The 17,981-nt window shown below is 38.6% G+C and overlaps 1 protein-coding gene across 5 annotated transcripts in view; it reads right to left on the minus strand.

Moving 5' to 3' along the window:
• Positions 1–17,981, minus strand: part of LOC149012049 (uncharacterized) — a 90,879-nt gene that overhangs the window by 25,122 nt on the left and 47,776 nt on the right. For all 5 annotated transcript variants that reach the window (XM_089163959.1, XM_089163958.1, XM_089163955.1 and 2 more), the window contains 3 exons: positions 11,243–12,432; positions 10,653–10,856; positions 10,476–10,536 (listed from right to left, as the gene is read on the minus strand). In XM_089163959.1, coding sequence (XP_089020085.1) covers positions 10,476–10,536; positions 10,653–10,856; positions 11,243–12,432 — 1,455 coding nt within the window. The remainder of the gene's footprint in view (positions 1–10,475; positions 10,537–10,652; positions 10,857–11,242; positions 12,433–17,981) is intronic.

Below are 17,981 nucleotides of genomic sequence, written 5' to 3' on the forward strand. Positions count from 1 at the left end.
AAGATTGAAGTATAACATAAAGTTTTTTTAAAATATGGCAACGGTTGATGGTACTACTACTTCCACTCGCTCTGAATATTATCTCAATCTTCCTTCTCTTTCAATAAGGTTTGATGGAACAAATTATTTGATCTGGTTTCGATCTGCATACTTGACTTTTGCTGAAAGAAGACTTGATGGACACATTACAAACAACACTATCATGCCTACCACCACAGGTGTTTCTCAGGACAAATGGATCTCAAATGACTCTCTTATTATGCCGTTCCTTTTCATACCATGAATCCAAATATTGCCCGTGGATACCTATTACTTGATATTGCAACCCAGATCTGGAAGAGTACTACAGAAACATATGCATAGTTGGGGAATAATGCATAGGTTTATGAGCTACAAAAGAAGCTTCATAAGACTACCCAACAAGGAACTAATGGTGGACTAGCATTATGTTGAATTGCCATCTCTTTGACAAGAGTAGGATCATTATGTGGATTATCACCCCACTAATCCAAATGATGTGGCTACTTATACGAAGCATGTTGATAAGATTTGGGTATAAGACTTCTTAGCTGGTTTAAATGTGGAGTATGATCAAATCAAGGTGCAAGTATTGAGTCGTTCTCCCTATCCTACACTATAACAGATCAAATCAGGATACAAGTATTAAGCCATTCTCCCTATCCTACACTAGAACAATCTATTGCCCTTATTCAGTGTGAGGAAAGCCGCCGATTAGCCATGCTTCGTGCTCCTATTGTGGAAAAATCAGCCCTACTGTCTGTTAGCATCAAATCTTATTCGACCAAGGAGATTGTCAAATTCGACCAATGCCAATTATTGGAAGCTCCATGGGAAGCCTATTGATTTTAAGCAAAAAAGGGCACAACAAAGGGGAAAACCAAAGGCTAATCTTTCTGAGACTGTTTCCCTGAAACCCTCTGGTTTTTCACATGAGGAATTAGCTACTCTACGACATATTCTTCAGTATTCTACTATCGGTGAAGCCTCTACTACTGCTTCCGCCACTACTAACTTATTCTGCAGTCTTCTACTGTCGGTGCAGCCTCTACTACTGCTTCCTCCACTACTAACGCATTATGCAGTCTTTTACTGCCGATACCGCCTCTACTACTGCGTCCTCCATTACCCATAACAACTCCTACCTTGCTCCTTCATGTAAAACTTTTATAGGCTTCCATGTTTCTTCGATTTTTGCTCTTTGGATCATTAATACAGGAGCCACAAATCATATCACAGGTTTATCCTTTTTTTCTTACATTATTCTCCAACGTCTTACAAAAATAAACTTTGAATTGTTGATGGCTCTTATTCTTCCATTGCTAGAAAAGGGATCATTCAGTATTCTCCATCATTTTCTTTGTCTAAAGTATTACACATTCCCTCTTTTTCTATTAACTTGCTCTTTATCAGTAGTCTTATACATGACTTAAATTGTAAAGTGACATTTTTTTCATCTTACAGTGTCTTCTAGGATCCAGTAACAAAGAAGGAGATTGGATGTGGTAAACTAGAAAATTGATTGTATTTGCTGGAGCCGATTGGAGGATCTACTTCTCCTCTGGCTGCATCATCTCATCCAATCCTTTCAGTAATGTCAGACCTTCATCAGTGGAATCGTAGCCTAGGTCACCCTCTCTAGAAATTCTTTAAGAAAATATTTCCTAATTTAGTTTGTTCTTGTAACAAGGACAAACTTTTTTGTGAAGCTTGCATTTTTGCGAAGCAAACTCATTCTACTTATTTACCTTCTCTTCATAATAGAAAATCTTTTTATATTTTGTTACTTTTATTGATTGCCACTCTACATGGATTTTTTTTATTTTTAAAAAAAAATGAGGTTTTTCGATGTTTTCTTGGTTTTAAAAATTTAATTAAAACGGAGTTCAATGACCCTGTGAAAATGCGAAGACAATGGCAAAGTATATTGATGGTGAATTTAAAGATCTCTCTCTAACTCAGGCATAATACACTAGACAAGTTGTGTCGATACAGCTGCCCAGAATGGGGTAGTTGAAAGGAAGAACTAGCATCTATTCTAGATAGCCCGTTTTATTATGAATTTATGAATACCATAAAAGTCCCTAACCAATACTAGAGTGATGCTATACACACCACTTCTTATCTTATGAATAGAATGCCCAATAAGATAATGGTTTTAAATATCCTAATGAGATTCTTCAGGGAGTCTCTTCCTTTGTTATTCCCCTAAAGGATTTTGGATGCATGTGTTATGCCAGAATCACAACCCACTAGACTAAGCTAGCTCCCCGCAGCTTGCGCTGCATATTTATAGATTATTCCGCCACTCAGAAGGGGTACAAATGTTATCATCCTCCTTCAAAGAAAACCATTGTGTCCATGGATGTAATTTTTAACGAGTCTTACCCTTACTATACACCTCTCTATGGGGAGAGTCCTAGAGAAGAGGTGCTCTTTCCAATCTAGACTTTCCTACCCCACACATAAACTCCCACACACCACCACAACACAACTTAAGAGTCCAAGAAAAGTTTCCAAAACCAGGGGGAGACCTCTACCAATATACTTGAGGAAAAGAAAATAAAAGAAAGATCCGGAAAACTTATTTGTTTTGTGGCAGATCCAGAAAACCAGAAAAGAAAGGAAAGAAGAAAGGAGAAGAAAGAAAGAGAAAAGAAAAGAAAAGAAAGAGAAAGAGAAAGAAACCAACACTGCCCAAAAACTTTCCAAGAACCTTTTCCTTCCATTAGAGATAGTTCCCTAAACCTTCTTTAAGGTTTCTTTCAACCCTTGGGTGATTTTGGGTATCTCAAGATCATCCCACGAAGGTATGTTAAAACCCTCTCCCGTACGGCCATACCAACCCATTTGTTTTGTTAAACCAAATCTTACCCAAAACTTCACCCATTTGGATCACAAAATTTATCTTCTTCTCCATGTCTACAACGCATACCAATCCCACCCATATTTAACGATTTTACCATTCCATTTAGGTTCATTAGCAACCTTTACACACTAGGTTTGGGTATCCTACTGCTGGTTTAACAAGAATAACGCTAAACGCTAAAGAATTATCTCAATAAACCCGTTACATCATTTGGTCCTAAAGCTAGACGAACCAGCAACACCCAGAGCCCTGAATCAATAGTAGCCAACAAATGGAGGAACCAACAAGAGACTATTTCCACTGAGGTATACCTTTATGGAATTTTTGTGTAGCCATGTGAGTCGCACTTTCATGAGATTTTTTGCGCATGCAATAGAGCTGTAATTTTATGGACTTCTATGTAGCTGATAGGGTGCTACATTTGGTGGAATTTTGTAGTTGTTAGGAGCTACATTTGATGGACTTTTCTATTGCCATTGCATGTTGTATTTTGAGACCTTCATTGGGAAGGGTGTTTGACATTTTTGTTTGTTGCTGTGAAGACATAGATTTATGCTAGTTGATTGCACTTCTGAATTGAGTTTGTTGGTGTCTGATTGCTACTTATTTGTCCAAGCTGAAACTTTATTTGTGTATACTCCAGCTTGAGGGGGATCGTTAGCAATAATGAGATATAATATTGTTGAGAAAGTCAACTGTGGAAGAATGGCTTCTATTAATCAGTGTGATCCTAAACATTAAATTTATAATAAAGCGGAAAGAACACTAATACATAAACGCCCTAACTTGGATAACAAAGAATAGAGAATTACATAAACTAAAACTCCTAGAATTGAACTCCTAATGGAACTCAACCAACACTCCCCCTCAAGTTGCGGCATAAATGTTAGTCATGCCCAACTTGACTACAATAGGAAGGAAATTTCATTCATTTAAACCCATAGGAAAATATCAGCCACTTGGTCTCCAAATTTCACAAAAGGCATGCAAATCAGCCCTTGTTCCAGCTTTCTTATGACAAAAAATATGTCAATTTCAATGTGTTTAGTTCAACCATGTTGTACAAGATTATCAGCAATATTAATGGCCACCTTGTTATCACAATACAACATTATAGGGTTTGGAACTTAAATTCCAATATCTTCTAGCAAACCTTTCAACCACAGTAGCTCGTAAAATTCATGAGCCATAGCTATATATTCAGCTTTTATACTGGATATAGCTACCACATTTTGTTTCCTACTCCTCCAAGTAACTAGATTACCTCCAACAAAGGTATAGTAAGTAGTAACCTAAAATTGACTTCCTGTCAGGAGACCCAGCCCAGTCTGCATCAATGTAAGCTTCCACCCTTAGATTATCAGGGGTGACAAAAGTATTCATTTTTCTAAGAGTTCCCTTTAAGTACCATAGTATTCTGGTATCAGCCTTCATATGAGTTGAAGATGGATCATGCAAGAATTGGCTTACTATTCCTATAGCATAACCAACATCTAGTCTGGTGTGGGATAGGTAAATAAACTTCCCTACCAACCTTTGATATCTTCCTTAGACCACTAATTCTCTCTCTTTCTTTTTGAATTTAGCTCCAGCCTCAATAGGGGTATCAACTGTTTTACACCCCAACATTCCCACTTTTGATAACAAATCTAGAACATAGTTCCTCTGGGATAGGTATATACTCTTCCTTGATTGAGCTACCTCAATTCCTAGGAAGTACTGTAACTTCCCTAGATCTTTTTAATCTCAAACACTTTGCTAAGAAAGTCCTTCAACCTTTGTATTTCTTCACCATTATTCCCTGTAATGACAATATTGTTCATAGAAACAATGAAGAGTGTGATATTGGCACATGAATTCTTGACAAACAATGTATGATCAGCATTGCTTTGCTTGTACCCAATAAAAGTCACTGCCTTCTAGAGGCGTTCAAACCAGCATCTAAGAGATTGTTTTAACCCATAAATTGACCTCTTCAATTGACGAATTTTCCTTGCAATGTTATCATTAGAAAAACCATATGGAATCTACATATAGACTTCCTCCTCCAACTCCCTTATGCAAGAAGGCATTCTTTTACATCTAGTTGATGCAGGTTCTAGTCTTTGTTCATAGCCACAAATAACAAAACTTTGACAGTGTTCAATTTTGCAACAGGAGCAAAAGTCTCTTGATAATCAATCCCATATGTTTGGGTAAACTCCTTTGCAAGTAGTCTAGCCTTCAACTTGTTGACCAATCCATCCATATTCTATTTAACCACAAACACTCATTTACAGCGCACGGATTTTTTTCCTAGAGGAAGTGTAACCAGCTCCCAAGTATCATTTTTCTTCATGCCTGAATTCTCTCTACCATGGATGCCTTCCATCTTTTATCAGCATAGGTTTCCTGCCAACTTTTAAGAACAAAAACAGATGATATAGAGGATATAAAGCATGGTAAGAGTCAAACAAAGAGTCATGAGAAACATATTCAGCTATGGGATGTTGTGTACAAGATTTAACTCATTTTTCTAACAGCAATTGGAAGATCAAAAGAAGATTCCTCGGGAGAAATAGTACGATCTGATTCAAGGACAAGAGACTAAAGTGGTACATGTCATCTTTCTTCATTTGCTTTGGCCGATTGTAATTCTTCCTCTGATAAGTCTACACTTCCTTATTCTGGTCAATCTTGTTTTGAAAGACATCAATTGTGTGCCTTACAGGAGTACTCTCCCCTTGACCAGGTTTTTCACATGGTTCAAAAAATGGAGGGGGAGAATTAGAGTCCTCTGGTATAGTAACCGAAGTCTCCCCTGGTTAAACTCTTCTTGGGCCCCTAAGTTGTGTTGTGGTGGTGTGTGGTAGGAAGGTCCAGAGTTGGAAAGAACCTCTCCTCTAAGACTCTCCCCCTAGAGAGACGTATAGTAAGGGTAAGACTCATTAAAAATGACAACATTGACATAATGGTTTTTTAGGAAGAAAGAAGATAACATTTGTACCCCTTCTGAGTAGCAAAATACCCCAAAAATATGCAACAGGAATACGTGGAGCCAACTTAATCTAGCGGGTTGTGATTCTGGCATAACACACAAAACCAAAAACTGTTGGAAGAATAACAAAGGAAGAGTCTCTCTGGGGAATCTCATTAGGAAAATTAAAACCAAGTATTCTATTGGGCATCCTATTCATAAGGTAAGAGGCATGGAGTATTGCATCACTCCAGTATTGGTCAGGGACATTCATAGCAATCATGATAGAAAGGGCTACCTCTAAGAGATGCCAATTCTTTCTTTCGACTACCCCATTATGAGCAATCATATCAACACAACTCGTCTGGTGTATTATACCGAGTCCAGAGAGAGATCTCTGAAATTCACCATCAAGAATTGGACTAAGTTTTAATCATATTACAAAAATCAAGAAAACAACGAAAAACCTCATTTTTTTTTGTTTTAAAAGATAAATCCACATAGAACAAGAGTGACAATCAATAAAAGTAACAAAATATCTATGGCCAATAATAAACACACGCATGGTGGGAGATCTCGCGAGATATCTCAGTTTTTTCATAAACTGAGATGAGATCAAAGTCGAGATCTGCGAAATGGGATATCTCGCTCGAGATCTCACCATATCTCGCTCGAGATCTCGCCCCAAATCTCGCCATATCTCACTGGAACTCTCAATTTTTGCCCAATTTTTTGTGGATTTCAACCAAAGTTTCACTTACATCCAAGGATGCCCATGTCGCCTGGTGTCGCTGTGTCGGCGCCTAGCGACACCGGCGACATGTCGGACATGTTGCCCGACTTTTGGTTCCTCAAGAAGCGCCGGAGGAGATAGGCGGCGAGGGTTAGAAGGGGAGAGACGGTCTGTGTGTGACGGAGAAGAGAGAAACCGAGTAGAGGAAGAAGGAAAGTAGCAGAACTGCAAAAGCTGTGGCCTAGGGTTTCGTCTAAAGGCTCTATGAACAAATTCGGTTGGTGACTCTAAGTCTGAGTCTGGTTGGCCGGTTTGAGACATGGGAAGCTCCCATGATCGGACTTGATAGAAGGCAAATTAGGCAATACACAACACAAACCCTACCCGTTCTTGGTTCTCTTTTTCATCTTCTCTTGATGTAACACCTCTCAATCTAGCTGGTGTTCCTTAACTTCCTTTTGGATCTTGACTAGCCAGCCTTAATCATCACGTTGAACCGTTCATCGCGGCTTGCTACAGGTTGTTGATGATTGAAGGAGGAGAGCAAACGCAGAGGGGTGTCAACCTTTTCAACTGTCGGAGATATATCACCGAAAAAGCGATATATCGCCAATTTTCCGGCGATATATCGCCAACATATTGTATACTATGCTTACATCTACTTTTAGCACATCTACAACATCAAAAGAAGCTCAATCATCCTCTAATTGTCTTATTAGAACTTCTAACGGTTGTATACTTTTATCATTCTATTCTCGAAAGTCAAGATTGTAATACTCATATGAATGTTATCTTGATAACATTTAAGTTATTTGATATATTTGATACACTTGATTTTCATTTATATGCCTTAATGGTTTTATATAACATATTATATAACTTTGCATTCTTTAATCCTACAGCATTTCGGTTTCACACTATGGGCAGACTTAGAAATCATACTTAGGGTTGTTTTCTCACAAATCCAAGGCCACTAGTGTGTTCAAAAGGCCTTAAATAGGCTAAATACCAAGTTTTAGCCCAACTGAGACCCTAAAACCCACCGAGATGGGCTACCGAGTTGACGCCCAAAAAATGGCATATCTCGCCCGAGATCTCGCCGAGATGGTCGAGATCTCGGTTTTTTATGGTAGTGAGATCTCCTACCATGGACACACATTGGCAAGTGTCCCAACACATCAGTATGAATTAACACAAAAAAAAAAAAAAAAAAAAAAGATTTTCTATTATGAAGAGAAGGTAAATAAGTAGAACTGAATATGCTTCGCAAAAATGCAGGCTTCACAAAAAAAAATCGCCCTCACTACAAGAAGAAACTAAATCATGAAATTTTTTTTTAAAGTTCCTAGAGAGGGGTGACCAAGCCTACGATGCTACTGATGAAGGACTAACATTATCGAATGGACTTGATGAGAAGATGCAGCCAGAGCAGTAGACCCTCTAATCGGCTATAGCACATAAAGTACATTGTCTAGCTTACCACGTCCAATCTTCTTCCCCGTTACCAGATCCTAGAAGATATAATAGGATGGAAAAAAAGTCACTTTACAATTCAAGTCATCGGTAAGACTACTGATAGAAAGTAAATTAGTAGAGAAGTAACATACAAAACGTTAGACAAAAGAAGCAATGGAGAATGCTGAATGGTGCATTTTCCAGCAATAGAAGAATAAGAGCCATCAACAATTTGAACTTTATCTTTCCCTGAAGTCAAAGAATAATGGGAGAAAAAAGCGGACAAACCTATCATATGATATTTGGCTCCTATATCAATGATTTGAGTATAAACCAAAAACACATGGAAGCCTATAAAAGTTTTACCTAAAGTAGCAAGACAAGAGTTGGTATGGGTAGTGGAAAAAGCAAGGGTAGAGGCTGCCCATAACTTGATGGAAATCACAAATAGACCCCTGGATATATGTGAATTCACAAAGAGACCCCTGGATATATGGAAAATTATAAATAAACCCATGGATAGATGTGAATTCTCAAAAGAGATCCTTGGATATATGCAAATTTAAAAATAGACCCTTGGTCTGGTCCATGTGGGTTCAATGGTTTTGGAAGTGATTCAATGGTTCATCTGGTTCAATGGTTCAATGGTTCAATGGTCAATGGTCAATGGTTCAATGGTTCAATGGTTCAATGGTTCAATGGTTCAATGGTTCAATGGTTCAATGGTTTTAATGCTTTGGTAGATATAAGTTGGGTTCAATGGGGTAGCAAAGGCGACGGTGACGGTTTTTGAAACAGGGAACAAGACAGTATCACAGGGGCTGGCAAATGGCTACTATAACGGGAGAAGGTGTTTCGATGGCTGCTGGTAAGGATTGGGTGCAGAGGCAATGGTGGTGGTAGGTTTCGAAAGAGTCTTGCCTTCACAAAATCCAACTTACTGGTTTCTCTGTTCTGTATAGATTCTTCTTTTGGTTTTGCTTCTTCTTCTAGAGTTTTCAACAGCACCAAATCTTGATGGAGAAAGGAGGGAAGAAATATGGAAAACTTGATGACAGTGGATCGAGGCTTCCTAAAGAAAAGGTTTTTGAGGCTTCGATAGGAGAACCCATGTTTTGGTCGAGGGTTCTGGTGGAGGCGATAGGTCTGGTGGAGGATTCTGGAGAAGGTGATGGGTTTGGTGGGGGCAACAATGGCGGAAAAAAAATTGCAGAGGATTCTAGCAATGGTGGCGATGGGTCAGGTGGAGGCAACAATGGTGGGAAACCTTTTTTTCATGGTGGTGGCGAGGGTTCTCCAATCTTTGCAAGTTGCGGCAGTGGATCCAAGGAGCAGCAATAGCAGTGGTGGTCGATTGGGAGAGGGGGAAAGAAACATTGTTTCTTCTTCTTCTTCTCTCGTTTTTTCTTTTCCCTTTTCTTTTTTCTAATCGATTTTTGGCTCTAATATCGAAAGTTGATTGTGGAACAATGGCTTGTATTGATCAATGTAATCTCAAGCCATCTATTTATAATAAAGTGAAAAGAACACTATTACATAAATACCCTTACTTGGGTAACAAAAATAGAAAATTACATGACCTAAAACTCCTAGAATTGAACTCCTAATGGAACTCAACCGACAAATATGATGTAACATGACGGGGAGTCCCCTTATTGGTTTGGGTCCTAGGTGTTAGTGGTTTTGTTATTGGGTGTATGGTCATTAGTGTCCTAGTCCAAGTGAGTTTCCTACTAAAATTTAGGTTTAATTAGGAAAGACTTGAGAGTTATTATAAATATGTGCTTGCTGGTACTGTAGCATACACAGATTATATTGCCTAGCCCTATTCTCCAATTATTCTCTCTTCTTCCCTATACCTATTACTTGTTACAGATCTTGGGATTCTTTACAAAATCAACTCTAACAACAATGTCACAGGAACTTCCCCCACCTCAAACCCCAAAATGAACAAACGAGAAAAGAAAGGCAAATTGTATTCTAATAGTGATAAGCTTAAAACTAATATCTATATTAATAATTTCTAATGTGCACCCTAAATTAGGAAACACAACTTTCCCTCTCATGCACAAAAATTATATCCAATAACCCGTGACAAAATCACACCCATCCTTTTGGCATCTTAGGTTGCTCCTATATTATGTTGTACAAAGAAGTTACTCATATACATAAGAAGCTTCTATTCTTACCATAATGACATGTGCCAAGCTGGTTAGTTAAAAGGGGGCGTACCCAGTGCCGAAGCTCCCACACTGTGGGGTCTGGGGAAGGGATTTTCTAGGCAGCCTTACCCCTGATTTTCTAGTTAGTTGGTTATAAATATTTTCATCACTGCTTTAAAAAGTTATCTTTTGGAAAGAATATGTGACAATTTTAGCTTAAAAATGGCCAAAGGACATGCATATAAACTAACTGCTAATACAAACTTTGAGAACAATACTAACCTGAATTGAGGTTAGACAATGAGCAGCTCTAATTGCACGTGATGCAAGCACCAAACCAAACCTATATTGCAGACACCGCAAGAAGGGGGGAGACCAGATAAAAGAAACATGGTTAAGATAAATGACCATAAAGGTTTAATTATATAATCTAAATTTATGAGTAGGTCGAAGATTTACGTTGCGTCCTCAAGGGAATATATACGAAGCTCATACATAACTTGGTGTGCAGAAATAGGGTGTCGCGTTGGGGATGTTGCAGCCCCTGGGACTTCATTCTGGATTTGTGATTGTAAGCCAGGATCAGCTTCCATATGAGGAAGCATACACGCAACACATGCAGCTAAAAATCTCCCACAAGGTGAGAAATGAGCACCCATTTCACTGCCCAAAAAAAATAAATGAATAAAATAAAATAATAACAATCAAAGCAAAGAAAACTGGTTACTTGACCATATTATGACACTGGGAAGATACCCAGAAATATTTATCCATACAATATCTCATTAATATTCTGATCCAAGCTAACTCTTTCAACCAAACAGGAGCAGCACTAATTGACAAACACTACAAGAAGAATGCAAGCGCTTAATCAAATATGCATCTGGATTCTGGGATGCTAATATGGGAATACGGGCAACAACATGACAAATTTCTAAGAGAAACAAGAAGTATGTCAAATATGCACCAAGCATTTAGCAAGAAAAAATCAACGTAAGAGAATATTGGGTTAAAATCAGCAAGGAAAGAAAATAGAGAAAAAGCCAGACCTACAAAGAACTGCATGTGGTATAGTTAAGCGGCATCTTTCTGCATCAAGCGGAGCACAAGGATCTTTTATATCATGAGGCCATATTCTTAGCTTCACAGTACAAGGTAACTCAGCGGCTGCTGCTGCAGCCAAGGATGTTGCAAGTTCAGATTCAATCCTACCAACAACAGGTTGGGGATCACTCTGATCATGTGTAACATTGATAAAAGCACCTTCAGCAGACCCAGTAGGGGCAATTGATCGGGATTGTGAAGAAATAGATCGGAGACCAGATTGTCCTGCAATCCTGGGTTGGCTAACAACTGTTGGCATCACTGAGGATGCCATCACTGCCTCAGTGCTTTGAGCACCCACCTCAGATGCCAATGCATCAGAACCAATTCCACGAAACCCAGATGAATTGTCAACAACAGTGTCATTTATAGGAAATATCGGATGTATGCCAGCATGGCTTTGGCCCATTAACCACCCTTGTAAAAAAGGAAGCTCCCAAGACATAGGATCACTGAAGGGAAAAGTCCGATCAAGTTGACCAACCTCAGCACTTCTTAAGAGCAACTGAAGGCCTGCATTGCTAGAAAGATTTAAAAGATGGATACCAGATGCAACCTCCCCTCCAGCTCTCAGTGGCCTCATGGTAGGTCCAACACGAGCTCCACTAGATTGAAAATTGAGCTGTGGTAAATTGCTGCCACCATCTACTGTGTCTCGGACAGGAGACCTACCTTGCTGAATACCACCCACAAGACCTTCACTGTTTTCCACATCCATTACAGGGTCATACACCATGTCCTCTGCCTCCATTGAGAGACTATGATTCAGTGCATCTTCAGGTACCAAATGTGAACTCGAAGGTATCACAGGTGACATCTCCATGGGGGACAGAGTAAAATCACGTTGGTTACCTGAGTTGGGATCATTTTGAGCTTGGATGGGAACCGAAGATTCCTCTCTCCAAGAGTTAGTTGAAGCAACCATCCTGTTAGCATGCTGCAAAATCCTTCCATCATCTCTTGCAACCGCAGGCCAGAACAAGAAAGGAAATTGTAAAAAAGGTAGCCTAGCTTCCAAACCCAAATGGGAATTAGAATGGATGTTTGCGAAAAGTACAGTGGGAGGCGGATAACGTAAGTAACCAGGACATGTTGCTATTGTCATTGGAGAATCTGGAGAATCAAGATCATTGACCTGCAAAATAAATGGATCATATAAGATGGACAACTGACAAGTATATCAAAATAAAAGGGAAAATGGCAGCTAAGATACCCTAAAGTTTTGAGAAACCACAGTATAGGTACCCAACAATTTCCTTTGTTTGGTATACAGTACCAAACATTTCACATATTGAATTTGGGTGTAACAAAATTGGATTAACATTACTTAATTGATCTAGTTTCCTTCCAATGATATTACCTATCTAAACTATTTCTTGTTAATACTTAACAGTAATAACAAGTGGGACCAACATCATCATTGACATCATCATCATCAGGTTAACATTCCCTTCTTCATCACAGTGCTGACACCATTGCTTAACTACTTGCCCATGCCTGAACCAAAGGTTATGCCACACCCGCCATCACCTGATGCAGTTAAAAATGCCCAAAAGGGTCAATCAAGCTTTGAGATACTTAATGTTGGCCCATGTGTCAGCTCTATAGACATGAAGGTTCTAACTTTTGGGTTTACTTATGTAATGAGCATGGAAGAAAATTCGATCGAAATGGTCGAAATTTCAACCGAAATGCCTGCAAAAATCCAAATCGAAACAAAATGTAGTAGTAGGCACGAAATGTATCCATATTGTTTCGTATCGACCGAAATTTCGACCATTTCCATCAAAATTTCGACATACCAGCATTCCAACTTGTTTTTCCTTAGCTTTTGTTGATTTCTATCCCATTTTCATTACTCCTTCGCCTTCAAACACCACTTTTTCTCATTTTTTGCCTCCAAACACCTCCTAAGCCACAACAGCTACAAAGGAAACTCCAGCAACAATAGAATATGAAGCATGAGCCACACCAAACAGTTCCAAACTTTCCCTTTTTTTATTTTTGTTTTTTTCATGCCTTAAATGATCTTGTATTGCCTTGAAATTAATATATGTTTAGCCTAGGACTATGATCTATAATTGTGTTTTGTTAAACTTATCTTTTTATTATTTGCTACCATTTTTTCATTTTTTTTATTTTAATAATTATTTTCTAAAATTATATATTTTTATTTTATGTATATATGATATATAGGCTTTAGCTTAATATATTTGAGACACCATCACTTGATCTAGTCAGTCATTTTATTTTCTTGACTTGTTGTATATGTAACCATTCTACCAAACAATTCATGTATGTTGTTGATTCTATGCATGTATGCAATACAGTTTGCACTTGTCGGAACCAGTCATTTGTTAGTATACTTGAATGATAAATTTTCAATAGTTTTGTTTTTTACAAAATACTAGTTCCATTGTATTTATTATGCTTGAAATAGGTAGTATACAAGATTCCAAATCATTTTGAGTCCATATGAGGCCCGAAATTGAAGTTCCAATTTTCAGAAAAAGTGTCCAGTTTCGATCGAAATTTCAACCGAAACGTCGAAATTCCTATTTCGGTCGAATTTTCTTCCTTGGTAATGAGTCAAATTTATAAGCTCATAAAGTCGGGATAGTGCTAGCACATGGGATTAATATAAGAACTGAACCATTACACAAGGAAAAATCTGATTCAGAGGCAGAAGAAAAGGCAGAAATTGAAACTTTAAGTCAGTGATTGGGTTAGATTAGGATACTGATAGAATTCTGTTTTTATGTTACTTGCCTTTTTTAAGTCTTTAGAGTAATTAGGAGTCAGAAGAAAAATCTGATTCAGAGGCAGAAGAAAAGGCAGAAATTGAAACTTTAAGTCAGTGATTGGGTTAGATTAGGATACTTAAAAATTGGATAGAATTCTGGTTTTATGTTACTTGCCTTTTTAAGTCTTTAGAGTAATTAGGAGTCATCCTCTTAAGTCAAAACAAAAATTTTAGAAAGGTCTATATTTATGTAATGCATCCCCTATCAATTCAAGATGATTTGATAAACGACTTTGACTTTTAAGAAGTGTTCTGGTGCTGTTTGGCAGTGCATACGGGATTCTTATCCCTTCACTTGATATCTCCTCTACTCTTCTTCTTTTTTCTTTCCGAAGAGTCTCTTCCATCATTCAAGTTGTCATTAAGAATATTTTCAACAACAGTAAGTTGAATTATTCCCAACCCAATTCTTCTTCTAATAATCTTTCTAGTACTCAAATCCCCTTCCAAGAAAGCACCATAGCAGCCCAGTCCTATGCCTGCATCATCTGGTATCCGAGCCAAAGATCCCAACCCCTAAACCTTCTTCTTCTCTATTCTTATCTTCCTTCACTGACTTTGTTTTGTGAACCAGTGACAGTCCCCCCCCCCCCCCCCCCCCAAAAAAAAATGAAAAGAAAACCTGAGTAAAAGCAGCTCCCCCTCTTCTGCCATTTTCCTCTATTTTTAAAGGAGAAACCATCCTCCTCCCAACAAGTTCCACTGTTTACATTTCCTCATCCCCTTATAGAGTTCCACTTATTTACAAATCTCCCGTTATTATCATAAACCCACTAAATGGAGATTGATCTAGACGACATATCCTGTTTCATCAATGAGGGATTTTCCCAGTTGCAAGCAGAGCTTTCAAACTGGATAACAGGTCTTAGGAGCTTGCCAATATTAACAACAATATTGTCATGCATGCTGCCAACGAGTTGTATTGTAAAGGGCATGACCTTTGTGTAACATGAGGTGCACAAGGTGATGCATATGCTCAGTCTATTATCCTTTTTCGGTTTCTTTCCTTCTTCAGTTTGTTTCTTTTGTCTTCTTGTTGCTTGGTTGTGAAGGAAAACTAGTTTCGGATTGCAATAATCGAGTTTACCTGTTTCCTTTATAACCAGATTTGAGTATATTTCCAGATCCTCTATATCTGGAAACTTACAGCAATAAATACAGGCCGTGGAAGAGAGTTCCACTATGCAGAAATCTCCTTTCCCTTTTTCTTCTCCAACTCCTTTCTCTTCACCGACTCCTATTCTTCTTCTTCTTCTCGGATACTGCTGCTCTGAGTGACAATTAATCACGTGGTGTCAGAGCATCGAAGAGATCCTCCTCCATCCAGAATCAAGACTTCACTGCCGGACAGTTTTGAGAGGCTTCAACTCCCTGCTTCTGTACCTGCTGCAGAAACCTGCAGCTGTTGCTGCTACTATTACTGGAACGAGATCAAGCTTAGGTCCACATGAAGGTTTAATCTTCAAAGTATAATTCATTGCTACCTACAGTAAATATTCCAGGTAGTTTTTTTTTTTAATACAAGCTGCCTAGGTTCCACCTATCCGACCGTACTTCCAAGAAGAGACTCAATCCATCTCCTACTGGTACAGTAGCATGTTGCTCGCGAGGTTTCTTTTCTGGCTATATCATTCTATCTCTAAGAACCACTATTGGTTAAAAACAATTCTAGTAGAGCTCTTTTGGGCCTCGTCTTACTGATTCTGCTTCACTTCCTAGTTCTAGTATCCCCCCCCCACCCTACTCTTGGGACTTGATCTTGGCTGTCATGTGTCTTCTTGTGAAAATTTTCAACCACTTCAAACAATCACAGATACCAAACCTTCTATTGATTTACTTAATGTCCAGATTACTACCATTAAGTTGAGTGGCACATGTAACCAAGGTTCTAATTTCGCGAAATTTTGCCATCTCGGTCACCAAAGTTTCCGAAATCTCATCAAAATTTCAAAATATTACCAAAATTTCTGAAATCTTGCCGAAATTTCATTGCAGCAGTTCTTAGTTTATGACACTTTGGATTGGCTATTTTATGAGGATGATACTACCTACAAAAGGACAGTGTCCGACTACACGGAGCACTATATAGGTTTGAATACATGGGTTGAATACGTCCACTGTCCGCAGAGACAAGCCTACGGGGTTTTGTAATTTTATTACGTCCAAAGAGATATCACAGCTTTTTCTCAACCAAATAATATAAATCAAACAAGTTGTTCCTATACCCCTCAACAGAATGGGGAGGAGATAGGAACCTCCTGGATATTGCTCTGCTTTCATATGAATGTGTACCAAAAATTATTGGTGTGACGTTATTCTCACGACATGTTTCCTTATTAATAGTATGCCCCCATCTATGTTAGATAACAAAGTGCCCTTCTCTATTTTATATCCTAACACCTCTTTTTTCATGTTCCACGACGTGAATTTCAGTGTGTTTGCTTTGTTAATATAGCAGCCTACAATTGATAAGCTCTCCCCATGGGCGGTAAATGCATTTTCCGTGGAAATTCACATACTCAAAAAGGGTAATGCTGCATTGGTCCAATTTTGAGGATGCACTCACTACCAATGAACTTGTATCTCAGTTGGGATTCTCTGACGACCTCCTCTTCCAATTCATGTTAACTTTCCAGCTGTTGAGAACGGCTCATGCTTCTCATTGTGTTGCTGACAGACACGAGGGTCCCACTCCCAATGAGAGGGCGGGGGTTCGGCGAGACTGCCCCGACGGGGGTCTGGGGGCAGCGCCCCCATTGCCTGTATAGGGTCCATGTTTCTGTGGGCCTTGGAGTTTCTTTACAGTTTGGGCCTGGTCCCATGAATAGTTGTGGCTTAGGGTTTATAAGCGCCTATATATATTCTCTTGTCATGTATGTAATTGTTTTTGAAAAGAATATAATGAAAAACCTAATGCTGGACAAAGCCTCACATTGAAGTGAACCAGGGTAAAATCCGTGTCTCCTTCTTCCTTGTTTTCTATTTGATTGTGTGTGATTGATCGCTCTAATCCTAACACTATTCCAATTCAAGTTAACTTTCTAGCTGTTTTGAAGGTGTATCAATGAAGACAACCATAGGACACTTGGCCAGCTCCACAAAACTCGTCAGCCCCATCAGTAATCAGCTTTGGATATAGCTCCCATGGTGGGAGATTCACGAGATATCTCGCTTTTTCAAGGAAGCGAGATGAGACGGAGATCGAGAGCAAAGAGTTGGGATATCTCGCTCAAGATATCACCATATCTCACTATATCTTGCTATATCTCACCATATCTCGCTGGAACTCTCAATTTTCGCCCTTTTATTATGGATTGCAGCTGGATTTTCACTTGCACCTACTCTTAGCACATCTACAACATCAAAGGAAGACCAATCATTCTCTGTTTGTCTTGTGATCTTATGATTTAATGACTTATACAAAACTTCTAATGGTTGTATAATTTTATTATTTTATTCTTGAAAATTGAGATTGTGATACTCATATTGATGGAATTTTAATAACATTTAGGTTATTCAATGCATTTGATACACTTGCTTTTCATTTATGTTCCTTAAAGGTTCTATATTACATGTTATATAACCGTGCATTCCCTAATCCTACAATATTTCAGTTTCACACTATGGTTAGACTTATAAATCATATTTAAGGTTGTTTTCTGACAAATCCAAGGCGACTAATGTGTTCAAAAGGTCTTAAATAGGCTAAATACCAAGTTTCAGCCCAATTGGGAGCCTAAAACCCACCGAGATGGGCTACCGAGTTGACGCAAAAGAATTGCATATCTTGGCCGAGATCTCGGTTTTTCAAGGTGGAGAGATTTCGCTTGAGAGCGAGACCTTCTACCATAACACCTCCTACTGATCCCCTCGCTGGCTCT

This window comes from Hakea prostrata, chromosome 7 (assembly GCF_041222555.1).
Source record: "Hakea prostrata isolate BN-2017 chromosome 7, UWA_Hpros_2, whole genome shotgun sequence".
Taxonomy (NCBI): domain Eukaryota; kingdom Viridiplantae; phylum Streptophyta; class Magnoliopsida; order Proteales; family Proteaceae; genus Hakea; species Hakea prostrata.